The sequence below is a fragment of the Saccopteryx bilineata genome, chromosome 1 (genome assembly GCF_036850765.1).
Source record: "Saccopteryx bilineata isolate mSacBil1 chromosome 1, mSacBil1_pri_phased_curated, whole genome shotgun sequence".
Classification (NCBI taxonomy): Eukaryota; Metazoa; Chordata; class Mammalia; order Chiroptera; family Emballonuridae; genus Saccopteryx; species Saccopteryx bilineata.
The window spans coordinates 221,611,415-221,629,233 of record NC_089490.1 but is presented as its reverse complement, the minus strand read 5'-3'; the positions used below and the strand labels follow the sequence as shown (position 1 = coordinate 221,629,233).

The 17,819-nt window shown below is 39.1% G+C and overlaps 1 protein-coding gene across 1 annotated transcript in view; it reads left to right on the top strand.

Annotated features, from left to right (window-relative positions):
- Positions 1-17,819, top strand: part of LOC136319466 (ryanodine receptor 2-like) — a 190,264-nt gene that overhangs the window by 73,406 nt on the left and 99,039 nt on the right. The window contains 3 exon segments of the mRNA XM_066252720.1: positions 8,447-8,603; positions 9,517-9,610; positions 17,355-17,443. Coding sequence (XP_066108817.1) covers positions 8,447-8,603; positions 9,517-9,610; positions 17,355-17,443 — 340 coding nt within the window.

Genomic DNA, 17,819 nt, shown 5'->3' with positions numbered 1-17,819 from the left:
CAAATGCTGTCTACAAGAGACACGCCTTAAATCAAAAGATGCACACAGACTGAAGATAAAAGGATGGAAAAAAATATTTCACGCAAATGGAAATGAAAGAAAAGCTGGGGTAGCAATATTTATATCAGACAAAATGGACCTTAAAGCAAAGACCATAGTTAGAGATAAAGAAGGTCACTACATAATGATAAAGGGAACAATCCAAAAGGAAGATATAACCATTATAAATATCTACGCACCTAATGTAGGAGCACCTACATATATAAAGCAGACTTTGATGGACTTAAAGGGCAAGATTAACAGCAATACTATAATAGTAAGGGATTTTAATACCCCATTAACATCATTAGATAGATTCTCAAGAGAGAAAATTAACAAATAAACAGCAGACTTAAAGGACATATTAGATCAACTCGATTTAATAGATATCTTCAGAACCTTTCACCCTAAAACAGCAGAATATACATTCTTTTCAAGCGCTCATGGTACATTCTCTAGAATAGAGCACGTGTTAGGGCACAAAAGCGGGCTCAACAAATTTAAGAAGATTGAAATCATATCAAGCACTTTCTCTGATCACAATGGCATTAAACTGGAAATTAACCACAATAAAAAAATTGAAAAATATTCAAACACTTGGAAACTAAATAGCACGTTATTAAACAATGAATGGGTTAACATTGAGATCAAAGAAGAAATTAAAAAAATTCCTAGAAACAAATGATAATGAGCATATATCAACTCAAAATTTATGGGACACAGCAAAAGCAGTCCTGAGAGGGACATAAAGATGAGACTCAGAGACATGAACAACAGTGTTTGGGTTACAGGGTGGGGCGAGGAGAGGGAGGGGGTTGGGGGAGTGGTGGGGCACAATGATCATGGCTTTTCAGCATTTGCCATATTCCCCCATTAATCTATAGACAGACAGCAAATATTTATGTATGGTGTTCCCACTATAAAGACTGCTGTCTTAGGGACAAATGCTGATAAACTATTTCAGCAGTTCCTCCTTCTTCAAAGACTTATATGTCGACATAGAGCTCCATGTTTCATAGGACATACTCAAGCTCACTCCATGCTCCCTGGAGCTTTAACACAAGGGAATGCCCCCCCCTTTTTTTTTGTTATTGTTTTTCTAGTATTTTTTCTTTCTTTATTTATTTTTTGTATTTTTCTGAGGATGGAGATGGAAAGGCTGTCAGACAGACTCCTGCATGGGCCTGACTGGGATCCACCTGGCATGCCTACCAGGGGGAAATGCTCTGCCCATCTGAAGTGTTGTTCTGTTGCAACCAGAGCCATTCTAGCAACTGGGGCGGAGGCCATGGGGCCATCCTTAGTGCCCGGGGTGGCTTTGCTCTGGTGGAGCCTTGGCTGCGGGCGGGAGAAGAGGAACAAAGAGGAGGGAGAGGGGGAAGTGTGGAGATTTAGATGGGCGCTTCTCCTGTGCGCTCTGGCCGGAATTGAACCCGGGAATCCTGCACACTAGGCCAATGACTCCGATGGGTCTACCATATCATGCTTTTTACTTAAAAAAAAAATTTACATTTCTTTTGAATGCTGATGAACAGGAGACACCATATCTTTTTCGCCGGCAAACTACTACCTTCTTTATTAGATCTAGCTAATAACACTATTTTGTCTTTTTCCAAATAGCTCCAGATATATGGAAAAGATTTATACAGGTGGATGGGGATCCTCATACCCCTCAGCGAGATCTTCTGAGCATGGCTTTTAAGATACCTAGAGGCAGAAAAAGCCCAATAGAGATCAGGAAAACTACCAGTTTTTAGGATACACCCTTAAAGGCTCCAATGCCCCAAAGGGGTCTCATAGGATGCCATCTGGGTCCTGCTTAAATAGTGGAAAGGAAGGTCATTGAGCTAAAGCCTCCCAGACTTATACACCTCTGCTGTGAGGAAACAGGGACACTGGAAGGTGGGCTTCCACCTCGCTCTTCTAAGGGAGGTTTCAGTCTCTTCCAGCCCTGCTCCAGCCACCTATGACCTAACCTTGCCCAGAAAGCTGGGGTTTGCCACTGAAGGCTGAAGGTGCCCAGGGCCGTCAGCCCCATCTACGACACTGTGGATGAGCCTAGGGTATTTCTTCCAAGAAGCAGGTAAACTGATCTCATTTGTACAACGGCCACTTAACTATGTTTTTCCTGAATAGTCTGGTTTTTTATTCTTCCCTCAAAGATCTCTGTTGTGGGTGTTGATATTCCTATTTTCTGCTGCTTTGCATAATATATAGTGTTTCCTTTATCTCTCTTACCTCAATGCCCCATTCATATTTCAGGCTGGGACCTACTCTTAATTTAGAGCTCTCTTTCCTCCTTTTGCCAACTTGTATCATGACTTTATCTTTGCCACCCAATTGAGTGTATCCCAAGGTTCTCTTTACCAGGCCACAGTCACAGAGCTCCAGGGAAAAGCAACCTGGTCTCAACTCCCCAGGCAGAGGAGAACAGAAGCTCCATATCCACGCATGCTGCAAATGGCTTTTTCCAGTCTACCAGAATCATTACCAGCTAGAAGCAGCAGTCAGTGGGACTTGGAAATGAGCTGCAAAGTATAGAATGGTGACAACAGTTCCAGTGCCAAGAGTACTTTTTCTGTGGGGAACTTTCCTGGACTCCTGCTCCCTTTGACAGCTCCTAACAGATTGAACTGTGCTTGGGTTGCATTTTTCAGGGATTTGGCATGGTGATGGGGCCAACTTGGACTTGGTAAACATAACATGTTAAGGACACTACTCTTTTATGGATTCTTGCTGTATTGGCCAAGAGTTTGCTTAAAGGCTTTTAATCACTGTAAAAATAATAGAGGACTGGATGAAGAAGATGGGGCACACATACACTATGCTATATGATTCAGCTAAGAGAAATGATGACATCGGAACACTAACAGTGGAACTGTGGAGACTTGGTAGCATTGTGCGGGGTGAAATAAGCATATCATAAAAAAACAGGAACTGCAGGATTCCATACACTGGTGGGACATAAAAGTGAGACTAAGAGGCATGGACAGGAGTGTGGTGGTTACAGGGGGTGGGGGGAGGCAAGGAGGGAGAGGGGGAGGGGGAGGGGTACAGAGAGAACTGGATGGAGGGTGGCGGAGGACGATCTCTCTTTGGGTGATGGGTATGCAACAGAACTAAATGACAAGATAACCTGGAAATGTTTTCTTTGAATATATGTACCCTGATTTATTGATGTCACCCCATTAAAATAAAAGTTTATTTATAAAAAAAAAAAGATAGCAACAGAGGAAAGATGTATAGAATAAAACCAAATAAAAACAATAGATAGAAAAACGAAAGAGAAAGATCAAACAAGACAGAAAACTAACACAAAGCAATCTATAAAATGGCAACAGGGAACTCACAAGTGTCAATAATTACACTATATGTAAATGGTTAAGCTGTCCAATAAAGGGGCACAGAGTAGCTGAATGGATTAAAAAAATCCAACTGTATGCTGCCTACAAGAAACTCATCTAAGTAACAAGGATAAAAATAAATTCAAAGAGAAAGACTGGAAAACAGTACTCCAAGCAAATAACATCCAAAAAAAAGCAGGCATAGCAATACTCATATCTGATAATGCTGACTACAAGACAGCAAAAGTACTCAGAGACAAAAATGGCCATTTCATAATGGCTGAGGGGACACTGAATCAAGAAGACATAACAATTCTTAATATATATGCACCAAACCAAGGAGCACCAAAATATATAAAACAGCTACTTATTGACCTTAAAACAAAAACTGACAAAAATACAATCATACTTGGGGACCTCAATACACTGCTGTCGGCTCTTGATCGGTCATCCAAACAGAGAATCAACAAAGATATAGTGGCCTTAAACAAAACACTAGAGCACCTGGATATGATAGACATCTACAGGACATTTCGTTTCAAAGTGACTGAGTATACTTTTTTCTCCAGTATACATGGATCTTTCTCAAGAATTGACCATATGTTGGGCCACAAAAACAACATCAGCAAATTCACAAAAATCGATGTTGTACCAAGCATATTTTCTGATCATAAAGCCTTGAAACTAGAATTCAATTGCAAAAAAGAGGAAAAAAACCCCAAAAGAATGTGGAAACTAAACAATATACTTTTAAAAAATGAATGGGTCAAGGAAGAAATAAGTGCAGAGATCAAAAGATATATACAGACAAATGAAAATGACAGTACAACATATCAGAATCTCTGGGATGCAGCAAAAGCAGTGATAAGAGGGAAGTTCCTATCACTTCAGGCATATATGAACAAACAAGAGAGAGCCCAAGTGAACCACTTAATTTCACACCTTAAGGAACTAGAAAAAGAAGAACAAAAACAACCTATAACCAGCTGAAGAAAGGAAAGAATAAAAATCAGAGCAGAAATAAATGAAATAGATAACAGAAAAACTATAGAGGAAATTAATAGAACAAGGAGCTGGTTCTTTGAAAAGATCAACAAAATTGACAAAGCCTTGGCAAAACTTACCAAGGAAAAAAGAGAAAGTACTCATATAAACGAATTCCAAAATGAAAGAGGAGAAATCACCATGGACACCGTAGATATACAAAGAAATATTGTAGAATACTATGAAAAACTAAATTCAACAACCTAGAAGAAATGGATAAATTCCTAGAACAATACAACCTTCCTAGACTGAGTCAAGAAGAAGCAGAAATCCTAAACAGACCTATTAGTAGAGAAGAAATAGAAAAAACTGTTAAAAACCTCCCCAAAAATAAAAGTCCAGGCCCAGATGGCTATACCAGTGAATTTTATCAAACATTCAAAGAAGACTTGGTTCCTATTCTACTGAAAGTCTTCCAAAAAATTGAAGAAGAAGAAATACTTCCAAACACATTTCATGAGTCGAAGATAACCCTCATACCAAAACCAGGCAAGGATGGCACAAAAAGAGAAAACTACAGATCAATATCTCTAATGAATACAGATGCTAAAATACTAAACAAAATACTAGCAAATCAAATACAACAACATATTAAAAAATAATACATCATGATCAAGTGGGATTCATCCCAGAATCTCAAGGATGGTTCAACATATGTAAAACAGTTAACATAATACACCATATCAACAAAACAAAGAACAAAAACCACATGATCTTATCAATAGACACAGAAAAAGCTTTCGATAAAATATAACACAATTTTATGTTTAAGACTCTCAACAAAATGGGTATAGAAGGGAAATATCTCAACATGATTAAGGCCATATATTATAAACCATCAACTAAGATTATATTAAATGGCACAAAACTGAAGGCTTTCCCCCTTAAATCAGGAAGAAGACAGGGTTGTCTACTCTCTCCACTCTTACTTAATGTGGTACTAGAGGTTCTAGCCAGAGCAATCAGACAAGACAAAGAAATAAAAGGCATCCATATCAGAAAAGAAGAAGTAATGGTATCACTTTTTGCAGATGATATGATCCTATACATCGAAAACCCCAAAGAATCCACAAAAAGACTACTAGAAACAATAAGCCAATACAGTAAGGTCGCAGGATACAAAATTAACATACAGAAGTCAATAGCCTTTCTATATGCCAACAATGAAACAACTGAGATGGAACTCAAAAGAATAGTCCCCTTCACGATTGCAACAAAAAGAATAAAATACTTAGGAATAAACATAACAAAGAATGTAAAGGACTTATATAATAATATCTATAAACCATTGTTAAGGGAAATCAAAAAAGATATAATGAGATGGAAGAATATTCCTTGTTCTTGGTTAGGAAGAATAAATATAATCAAGATGGCCATATTACCCAAAGCAATATACAAATTTAATGCAATTCCCATCAAAATTCCAATGACAATTTTTAAAGAAATGGAGCAAAAATCATCAGTTTTATATGGAAGTATAAAAAACCCCGAATAGCCAAAGCAATCCTAAAGAAAAAAAATAAAGCTGGGGGCATTACAATACCTGACTTCAAACTATATTATAGGGCCACTACAATCAAAACAATATGGTATTGCTGTTTTGAGTGAAAAATAGACACTCAGACCAATGGAACAGAATAGAAAGTCCAGAAAGAAAACCACATATATATAGTCAAATAATTTTTGATAAAGGGGCCAACAACACACAATGGAGAAAAGAAAGACTCTTCAATACATGGTGCTGGGAAAACTCGAAAGCCACATGCAAAAGAATGAAACTGGACTACAGTTTTTCCCCCTGTACTAAAATGAACTCAAAATGGATCAAAGATCTAAACATAAGACCTGAAACAATAAAGTACATAGAAGAAGACATAGGTACTAAACTTATGGTCCTGGGTTTTAAAGAGCATTTTATGAATTTGACTCCAAAGGCAAGAGAAGTGAAGGCAAAAATTAATGAATGGGACTATATCAGACTGAGAAGTTTTTGCTCAGCAAGAGAAACTGATAACAAAATAAACAGATAGCCAACTAAATGGGAAATGATATTTTCAAACAACAGGTCAGATAAGGACCTAATATCCAAAATATACAAATAACTCATAAAATTCAACAACAAACAAGCAAACAATCCAATAAAAAAATGGGAAGAGGACATGAACAGACAATTCTCCCAGGAAGAAATACAAATGGCCAACAGATATATGAAAAGATGCTCATCTTCATTAGTTATTAGAGAAATGCAAATCAAAACTGCAATGAGATACCACCTCACACCTGTTAGATTAGCTATTATTAACAAGACAGGTAATAGCAAATGTTGGAGAGGCTGTGGAGAAAAAGGAACCCTCATACGCTGTTGGTGGGAATGTAAAATAGTACAACCATTATGGAAGAAAGTATGGTGGTTCCTCAAAAAACTGAAAATAGAATTACCTTATGACCCAGCAATCCGTCTACTGGGTATATACCCCCAAAACTCAGAAACATTGAAACGTAAAGATACATGCGGCCCCATGTTTGTTGCAGCATTGTTCACAGTGGCCAGGACATGGAAATAACCAAAAAAGCCTGTCAATAGATGACTGGAAAAAGAAGATGTGGCACATATACACTATGGAATACTACTTAGCTATAAGAAATGATGACATCAGATCATTAACAGCAAAATGGTGGGATCTTGATAACAGTATACGAAGTGAAATAAGTAAATCAAGAAAAAAACAGGAACTGCATTATTCCATACGTAGGTGGGACATAAAAGTGAGACTAAGAGACATTGATAAGAGTGTGGTGATTGGTGGGATGGGGGAGAGGGAGAGGGAAAGGGGGAGGGGCACAAAGAAAACTAGATAGAAGGTGACAGAGGACAATCTGACTTTGGGTGATGGGTATGCAACATAATTAAACGACAAGATAACCTGGACATGTTATCTTTGAATGTATGTATCCTGATTTATTGATGTCGCCCCATTAAAAAAATAAAATTATTAAAAAAAAGAATCTCGGTATATACATTTTAGAAATAACAGGATGCAGAACAGTAGAAATTGAATAATCTACTTGTTAGAAAGCTATATAAAAGGAAAAATGCACTACAAAAACGGTCACTCTCAAGACTACTCATGAAGCTAACAACAAAATAAGGAGCAAACCAATAAAAGGCAGCTCCTTTTTTAAAAAAAGGTTCTTTAGCAAGTGTGTTTGGTAATGTGATCAGCATTCTGTTCTCTGTATTTTTTAGTCATATGTGTTTTCTTTTCATGTATAATAGCATTCAAAGCCAAAATCCTCTATGGATATTTAAAATTTCATTCCACCCTTGGATTTTTCATTTGTTTTTCCTCAGAAACATTTAACCTCATCACTAAGTCATTGTGAGCTTGAACGAGGGCTCTTCCTTCTCTCAGGCTCCCTGGAAGGGAGTAGGAGGTGCTCCATTTTATTCTTTTTCAGCCAAACAGAATATTGAAGGAGACCTGATTCCTCAGAAGTTGTTTGATTTCCATAAACTGTGTGTAAAACATCAGCTACCAATTAGCCTTCCTAATTTCCATCGTATCTGATCATGTGTCGCATAGGTTTTTACTGGTGTATTTGTAGCGACTTCATCAAGTTTATATGAAGTTGAAGCAAAAAGCATTCATTTTTAATTCATTTATCTAAAGGATACTTCAAGTAGTCTTAAGTATTGGCTCATTAGATTTCGTCACTATTTAGAGCTTCCTTCCTCTCTGGCTGTCTCCGGGGCCATGTCCTGCCAGGCCTTTCTCAAAGGCAGTCCCGTGACCACACGTGCATTCCTGTGGATCAACATGTCTTCAGGGAAAGTCCATGGCACGCACTTCCATTTGGGAGGCGGTGGGGTGCTGGATGCTATCCTGAGCAGAGGTCTTTACGAGCTCAGCACTGTGCACACAACGTGTAGGCAGATCCCTTCACAACCATGCTCCGTGTGTGTGAGCTGAGTTGCACTACCTAGTTGTAAGCCTAGGGTACAGGATGTGTCACAGCAGATGTAGCGGTGTCTGGAGGTGGATGTTCACATGGTCAATGAGGGAGGCAGAGAAAGGCCTTCCAGCAGAAGGGAAGAGCCACACGCAGTTTGAGGTACACACCATGGCAGGGAGCAGTGACTCGCACAATGTGCTGGAGGAAATGGATGCATGCGAGGTGGGTAGATGGTTTGAGGTGATGCCCTGCCCAGGAATTTGTGCTTTCTTTCTGAGGCTGTGGACAGCCATTACATTAGTATTACTTAAGTGATACTTTGTGTACTGTGATGAGCCACCTGGAATTAAATTCTAACATCCAGTGCTCAGACATGCTTCTGGTGGAACCCCCAACCTTACAGATGCCTCATTTCTCAGCAAGCTCGTAAACTGACTGGTCGTCTGTCCCCCAGGAGAGAGACCAGCGTGATTTCCTTCATGGCCTCTGGGAGCTCTGCATTAGTCATGCTTGATGACAGAGGGTGTAGGGAATTCCTGAGAGGACACTTTTCATGATTTCCAGTAAAGGAATCAGTCTGTGTGGTTGATTGCTCACCACTGTTGTCACATGCTGCCCATGTGAGGTGGTGTCCAGGTCCGAAGGCCAGGCGTTCTGGCAAGTGCTGTGTAGGGAATGGATGAAGGACAGTCAGGGTGTCAGTTAGAGTCATGAGAGCTGAAAGGGTGAAGGTTACAGGAGAGAAGAACCAGCACTTACAATGGAAAGCAAAGGGGTGCCCCTCCCCACAGCTCACGTGAACTTGAACTTTTAGCAGTGGGACATCCCTCGCTCATTTCACTTAGTGTTTGCTTGTATTTTTACTGTCGGGACTTAAACTAGGGATTCATTTTATGCACTGATATCAGGTTGTTGCCTTAATTTATAAAGTTGCACCTCATGAAATTCATAGATTATTTACCATATCCACAACCCACAGAAGACATCTATTTAGACATCTAGTGTATTCCTATTGTGCTTACCATTTTTCAGAGCAGTTATCTTTTCTGAACCTGTGGAGTAAAGTGGTCAGGGTTAATCCCTGAATCAAAATGGGGAAACATAGTCTCAGAAAGGTAAATTGACTCTCCCAAAGCCACAGTTTTGCTTGGGTCTGGAAATTGATGAAAGTGAGCAGGAGCTCCCACTTCAGCATCCAGACTGTGGTCGAAGGTTGTTCGCCAAAGATGGTACTGATTACCGAGACCTTTATGAAGTTTAGAAACAGTGGCATAGTGGATTGTGAAAGTCCTTATAATAGTGAAATGATCTGTCATTGCTTGTCTTCCTCATTAGACTATGGACTTCTTGAGGTTAGGGATTATGTCCATTTAATGCTGAAGACCTCACAGGTGCTTAGCATAGAGGAGACAATTAATGTTTATTCAAGTTTACTAGGTTCAAACCCTTGACTTACAGTTAATAGTTGTAAGACTTTAGTCAAAAAATTACTGAATTCCTCAGGTGTTTGCTGAACCACAAATGGGTTTCATATCATGTATGGCTTATTGTACACCTGAAAGAAATGATGTGAAAATATATCTAGCTCAATTCCTAGCTCACCAGAGTCACTAAATGTTGATTCTGTATCCATTTAAAACTTCTGTTATTTGTTAGTTGAGTTGTAATATAATTTCAGCAGCTGTATTTAAAGTCAGTTAAGTAGTAACATTGAACCTACTCACATGGCATCAAATACCTGATGTTTCACTTATTTAAAGTATAATTAGCCTTAATTCTTCAGTTTTGTTATAATACCAAATAGACACTTAAGCCATCCAAAGACCAGTAATCAGTATTATTTCCTCCATTGTGGTGAGGGGCTCTTGAGTTTCATTTAACAAGCATTTATAAGGAGCTCTTAGAAGCGTCTAGTCTTACGTTTCATTCTGCTCATCTTTTAGCTTTCCAGTATTGGTGGTATTGCTGTGAAAAGACCTACAATTAAGGGGATCTTAGTCTTCTGAACTCCATTTATCCTAATCCTATTTATATATATATTAGTCTTTTTACTTCATTAATTTTATAAATAATTATTGTTAATTATTAATAATAGTTAATGACAATTAAACTGAGCTTTGTCTGGGTAAAACCACAAACTTTGATTTATGACCATGAATACTCTAAGTAAATATGTACTTTTAATGGGATAAACCAATTATGAGTAGAGCAGTGACTGTTAAAAGTGTTAATTTTACTAGATCTCTAAAGTAGCAATTAATATTTACTGATGGCTTGAATAAATAAGGTCTACTTAACATTATTTCCAAGTGAATTTATATTTTTGAGATTATTTTGGTACAATAAAATTAAGATGGCTTTTTGAAAATATAAACATATTTAATAAATATGTTCAGGTTACCATACTCATCACCTGGGCATGCTGTTCCTTTATTTAGTATTATTGCCCTGCTACTAACTATGCTTTCCATAGTTTGTAAAAATAGTCACACAGGCTCATTTTACAGATGAGAAAAGTAAGGCACAAGGAGCCGATTAATTATTAGCAGTGATATTGTAACTACTCTCCATTAAAATTTTTTTTTCTTAAATGAGAAGTGAAGAGACAGAGAGACAGACTCCTGCACACGCTCCAACCAGGATCCAACCAGTAAGACCCATAGCAGACAATGCTCTGTTAATCTAGGGCAGTTGCTCCATTGCTCAGCAATTGAACTATTTTTAGTGCCTCAGGCAGAGGCTCCATGGAGCCATCCTCAGCATCTGGGGCTGATGTGCTTGAACCAATCAAGCCATGGCTGTGGGAGGGGAAGAAAGAGATAGAAAGAGATAATGGAGGGGGAGGATTGGAGAAGTAGATGGTTGCTTCTACTGTGTGCCCTGACTGGGAATTGAACCTGGGACATCCACATGACAGGCCTATGCTCTGCCACTGAGCCAACTGGCCAGGGCCAGTATTAGAAATTTTAAGCCCCTTATAATTAAAAACAAAGGCAAAGGAAAGCTCTTCAAAATAGTTACATTTGGTCATCAGGCAGCTAGTCAACTCTGTTTTCCTCTGTCTCGTTACTTGTTAATAATCTCATGTACCCATCACCAAATGGACTGTTCTCCTGTGCCTCATGCAGATATAGAGCCATCATCCATCTTTGGCTGCACTTCCTTCATGCAGCATGGGCAGTGGCAGCATTTTAACCAGATACACATGTGTTTATTACATAATCACACCCACTTTATACCTGGTTGACCTGGTGGGAATGGAGGCTTGAGCCTCCCCTCTCCCCCGCTCTCTTACTTTGTGCTGTATGCAGCGTGTCTTTATGAAAGTGAAGGTCCTAGTATACACATGGGTTAGTATACACATGTATACAGTTAAGAAAATACTGTGCCTGCTAACAATGGCTAACACCTTCTAAGTCAGTGTGCAGTGCGCTGAGCGTTTTCAGTGTTAACTGTTAGTACTTTCTATCAAGGGTTACTCATTCTACATTGAATTTATGAATGTTGACAGTATATACATGGCTTATTGATTTGATATTCTGAAGAATAAGTCATTTGAGATAGGCTCATAAGAATCAATAAATCTATGTTACTGCTAATATTCTGATTTAAGTGTCATTTTAAAGACTCTTCTGATTAAAATAACTCACGAAGTGATACTAAGTATCATTGATGAAGATTGTGGTTTATTGGCCCAGACTGTTCTGCCTTTCCTGTCCTTTCATGGTAAACACTGAGGAACGGACTTATCAGCCATGTAATAAGATTTGAAACAACATGCATTTAGCACATGAACTTGCCACAGGACTGATTTGTGTACCTGGTGATTTTAGTTTGGTCACCAGATATTGTATCTTATAGGCTCACAGGGAAACCAGTACAATGATTTCATGTGCTTTTTTTAATGTTTACATTAGTTTTCAAAAATGGTTTTGCTTCCTAACCCTTCCATTATATGAAGCCTGTCACTTTGAAAGTCACAGACTGCAGTCTGGTAAGTCCATCAGCTTGTCATTATCACCATTCACACTTTTAGTTAAAGTAAACACATGATCATCGCAAGGTGTTCTTTATTAACCCATAATATTTCCAGTCTGAAAATGTATTATTATTTTTTTATAAATAAATTTTTATTTTAATGGGGTGACATCAACAAATCAGGGTACACATATTCAAAGAAGACATCTCCAGGTTATTTTGTCATTTAGTTCTGTTGCCTACCCATCCCCCAAAGAGAGATCGCCCTCTGTCACCCTCTATCCAGTTTTCTCTGTACCCCTCCCCCTCCCCTTCCTCCTCTCCCTCCTTCCCTCCCCCCACCTCCCATAACCACCACACTCCTATCCATGTCCCTTAGTCTCGCTTTCATGTCCCACCAATGTATGGAACCTGCAGTTCTTGTCTTTTTCTGATTCGCCCATTTCACTCCGCACAATGTTATCAAGATTCCACCATTCTGCTGTAAGTGATTCGTTGTCATCATTTCTTCTAGCTGAATAGTATACCATGGTGTATATGTGCCCCATCTTCTTCATCCAGTCCCCTATTTTTTTTACAGTGATTCAAAGCCTTTAAGCAAACTTTTGGCCAATACAGCAAGAATCCATAAAAGAGTAGTGTCCTTAACATGTTCACCAAGTCCAAATTGGCCCCATCACCATGCCAAATCCCTGAAAAAATGCAATCCAACCACAGTTCAGTCTGTTAGGAGCTGTCACAGGGAGCAGGAGTCCAGGAGAAGCCCACACAGGAAAAGTCCGCATGGCACTGGAATTGTTGTCACCATTCTATACTTTGTAGCTCATGTCCAAGTCGCAATGACTGCTGCTTTTAGATGGTAATGATTCAGGTAGACTGGAAAAGCCATTTGCAGCATGCGTGGATATGAAGCTTCTGTTCTCCTCTGCCTGGAGAGTTGAGACCAGGTTGCTTTTACCTGGAGCTCTGCGACTGTGGCATGGTAAAGAGAACCTTGGGATACACTAAGCTGGGTGGCAAAGGTAAATTCATAATACAAGTTCACAAAAGGGGGAAAGAGAGCTCTAAATTAGGAGTAGGTCCCAGCCTGAAATATGAGTGGGACATTGAGGTAGAAGGGATAAAGGAAACACTATATATTATGCAAAGCAGCAGAAAATAGGACTATCAACACCCACAACAGAGATCTCTGAGGGAAGAATAAAAAACCTGACTATTCAGGCAAAACATAGTTAAGTGGCCCTTGTGCGAATGAGATCAGTTTACCTGCTTCTTGGAAGAAATACCCTAGGCTCATCCACAGTGTCATAGATGGGGCCGATGGCTCTGGGCACCTTCAGCCTTCAGTGGCAAACCCCAGCTTTCTGGGCAAGGTTAGGTCATAGGTGGCTGGAACATGGCTGGAAGAGACTGAACCCTCCCTTAGAGGAGCGAGGGGGAAGCCTACCTTCCAGTGTCCCTGTTTCCTCACAGCAGAGGCATGTAAGCCTGGCAGGCTTTATTTAGCTCAATGACCTTCCTTTCCACTATTTAAGCAGGACCCAGATGGCATCCTATGAGACCCCTTAGGGCGTTGGAGCCTTTAAGGGTGTATCCCAAGAGCTGGTAGTTCCCCTGATCTCTATTGGGCTTTTTCTGCCTCTAGGTATCTTAAAAGCCATGCTCAGAAGATCTCGCTGAGGGGTTTGAGGATCCCCATCCACCTATATAAATCTTTTCCATATATCTGGAGCTATTTGGAAAAAGACAAAACAGTGTTATTAGCTAGATCTAATAAAGAAGGTAGTAGTTTGCAGGCGAAAAAGATGTGGTGTCTCCTGTTCATCAGCCTTCAAAAGAAATGTAAATTTTCTTTTTTTCTAAGTAAAAAGCATGATATGGTAGACCCGTAGGAGTCATTGGCCTGATGTGCAGGATTCCCGGTTCGATTCCTGGCCAGAGCACACAGGAGAAGCGCCCATCTACCTCTCCACCCCTCTCCCTCTCCCTCCTTTTCGCCTCTTACCTCCCCTCCCGCAGCCAAGGCTCCACTAGAGCAAAGCCACCCCGGGCACTAAGGATGGCCCCATGGCCTCTGCCCCAGTTGCCAGAATGACTCTGGTTGTAACAGAGCAACACCCCAGATGGGCAGAGCATTGCCCCCTGGTAGGCATGCTAGGTAGATCCCGGTCAGGCGCATGCAGGAGTCTGTCTGACTGCCTCCCCATTTCCATCCTCAGAAAAATACAAAAAATAAATAAATAAAAGAAAAAATACAACAACAACAAAAACAAAAATAAATAAATAAAATAAAAGAAACAATAAAGAAAAAAGGAGAAAAAAAAAGGCATTCCCTTGTGCTAAAGCTCCAGGGAGCATGGAGTGAGCTTAGTATGTCCTATGAAACATGGAGCTCTATGTTGACATATAAGTCTTTGAAGAAGGAGGCACTGCTGAAATAGTTTATCAGCTTTTGTCCCTAAGACAGCAGTCTTTATACTGGGAACACCATACGTAAATATTTGCTGTCTGTCTATAGATTAAGGGGGGAATATGGCAAATGCTGAAAAGCCATGATCTTTGTGGCTCCCTCTCCTTCCCCCACCCTCTCCTCTCCATCTCCTTCCCCCACCCTCTTCTCCCCCCACCCTGTAACCCCAACCCTGTTGTCCATGTCTTTGAGTCTCATCTTTATGTCCCACCTATGTATGGAATCATATAGTTCTTAGTTTTTTCTGATTTACTTCTTTCGCTCAGTATAATGTTATCAAAGCCCATCCATGTTGTAAAAGATCCTATGTCATCATTTCTTATGGCTGAGTAGTATTCCATAGTATATATATACCAAAGCTTTTTAATCCACTTGTCCTCTGATGGACACTTGGGCTGTTTCCAAATCTTTGCTATTGTGAACAATGCTGCCATAAACATGGGGGTGCATTTCTTCTTTTAAAACAGTGCTATGATGTTCTTGGGGTATATTCCTAACAGTGGTATAGCTGGGTCAAAAGGCAGTTCGATTTTTAATTTCTTGAGGAATCTCCATACTGTTTTCCACAGTGGCTGCACCAGTCTGCATTCCCACCAGCAGTGCAGAAGGGTTCCCTTTTCTCCACATCCTCGCCAGCACTTATTCTGTGTTGTTTTATTGATGAGCGCCATTCTGACTGGTGTGAGGTGATATCTCATTGTGGTTTTAATTTGCATTTCTCTAATCATTAGTGATGTTGAACATTTTTTCATATGCCTGTTGGCCATCTGTATGTCCTCTTTGGAGAAGTGTCTATTCATTTCTTTTGCCCATTTTTGGATTGGATTGTTTGTCTTCCTGGTATTAAGTTTTACAAGTTTTTTATAAATTTTGGTTATTAACCCCTTATGAGATGCTATGTCAAATATATTCTCCCATTGGGTAGTTTGTCTTTTTATTCTGTTCTTATTGTCTTCAGCTGTGCAGAAGCTTTTTAGTTTGATAAAGTCCCATTTGTTTATCCTGTCTTTTATTTCACTTGCCTGTGGAGACAAATCAGCAAATATATTGCTGCGAGAGATGTCAGAGAGATTACTTTCTATGTTTTCTTCTAAGATGCTTATGGTTTCATGGATTACATTCAAGTCTTTTATCCATTTTGAGTTTATTTTTGTGAGTGGTGTAAGTTGGTGGTCTAGTTTCATTTTTTTGCAGGTAGCTGTCCAGTTTTCCCAACACCATTTGTTGAAGAGGCTGTCTTTACTCCATTGTATTGTCTTACCTCCTTTGTCAAATATAAGTTGTCTATAGAGCTGTGGGTTTATTTTTGGGTCCTCTGTTCTGTTCCATTGATCTATGTGTCTGTTCTTATGCCAGTACCATGCTGTTTTGAGTACAATGGCCTTATAATATAACTTGATATCTGGAAGTGTGATACCTCCCGCTTTATTCTTCCTTTTCAGGATTGCTGAGGCTATTTGTGTTCTTTTTTGGTTCCATATAAATTTTTGGAATATGTGTTCTATGCCTTTGAAGTAAGTCATTGGTATTTTAAATGGTATTGCATTGAATTTATAAATTGCTTTGGGTAATATAGACATTTTAATGATGTTTATTCTTCCTAACCATGAGCACAGTATGTGCCTCCACTTATTCATATCTTCCCTGATTTCTTTTATCAATGTTTTATAATTTTCCGAGTACAAGTCTTTAATCTCCTTGGTTAGATTTATTCCTAGGTACTTAGTTTTTTTGGTTGCATTGGTAAAGGGGATTGATTCCTTGATTTCAATTTCTGACAGTTCATTATTAGTGTATAAAAATGCCTCTGATTTCTGAGTATTGATTTTATATCCTGCCACCTTGCCAAATTCATTTTTAAGGTCTAGTAGTTTTTTTACTGAGACTTTAGGGTTTCCTATATACAATATCATGTCATCTGCAAATAATGATAGTTTTACTTCTTCTTTTCCAATTTGGATGCCTTTTATTTCTTTTTCTTGTCTGATTGCTGTGGCTAGGAATTTCAGAACTATGTTGAATAAGAGTGGTGAAAGGGGGCACCCCTGTCTTGTTCCTGATCTTAAGGGGATTGCTTTTAATTTTTGCCCATTGAGTATGATGTTGGCTGCGGGTTTGTCATAGATGGCCTTTATCATGTTGAGGTATGTTCCCTGTATTCCCACTTTGCTGAAAGTTTTGATCATGAATGGGTGTTGGACTTTATCAAGTGCTTTTTCTGCATCTATTGAAATTATCATGTGGTTTTTCTCCTTTCGTTTGTTTATGTGATGAATCACATTGATTGATTTGCGAATATTGTACCAGCCTTGCCTCCCAAGATTAAATCTTACTTGATCATGGTGTATGATTTTTTCATGTGGTGGTCATTCATTTTTAGTGGAAAATATGAATTACTTCATATTGAAATTACTCTTAGCCACAGTGATTTTGCTGGAGACCTCATTTGCTTTTGGAGTTATTTGAATAACAAGTCATTTTAAACTTTGGAATGAACTTTAATAACATCTTTTGGTCTTATTCAGATTTTCAGAACTATCTGAGAACCCAGACTGGCAACAACACAATTATGAACATCATCATCTCCACCGTGGACTACCTGCTGAGGGTGCAGGTGGGCTGCCCTTGTATCAGTGACAAATCACAGGGCTGCTCAGCTGAAATAACGTGGCAGATTAATATGTTAAACTGACATGTCTTAGTGTGTTTATTTTATTGTTTATTTATTGATTTTTAGAGACAGAGGGAAAGGGAAAGAGACAGAGACAGAGAGAAACATTGATTTGTTGTTTCAGTTATTCATGCCATCATTGGTTGATTGGTTGACTGTTCCTCTGACCAATGATTGAACACATAAGCTCAGCATGTTGGGATGACACTCCAACCAACTGAGCTACCTGGCCAGCATCTTAATGTGTTTTTGATTTATGACTAGTCAGAATTTATCGGATGTTTTTCCATTGGTCAGTCTTTCATCATCTTCAGTGAAA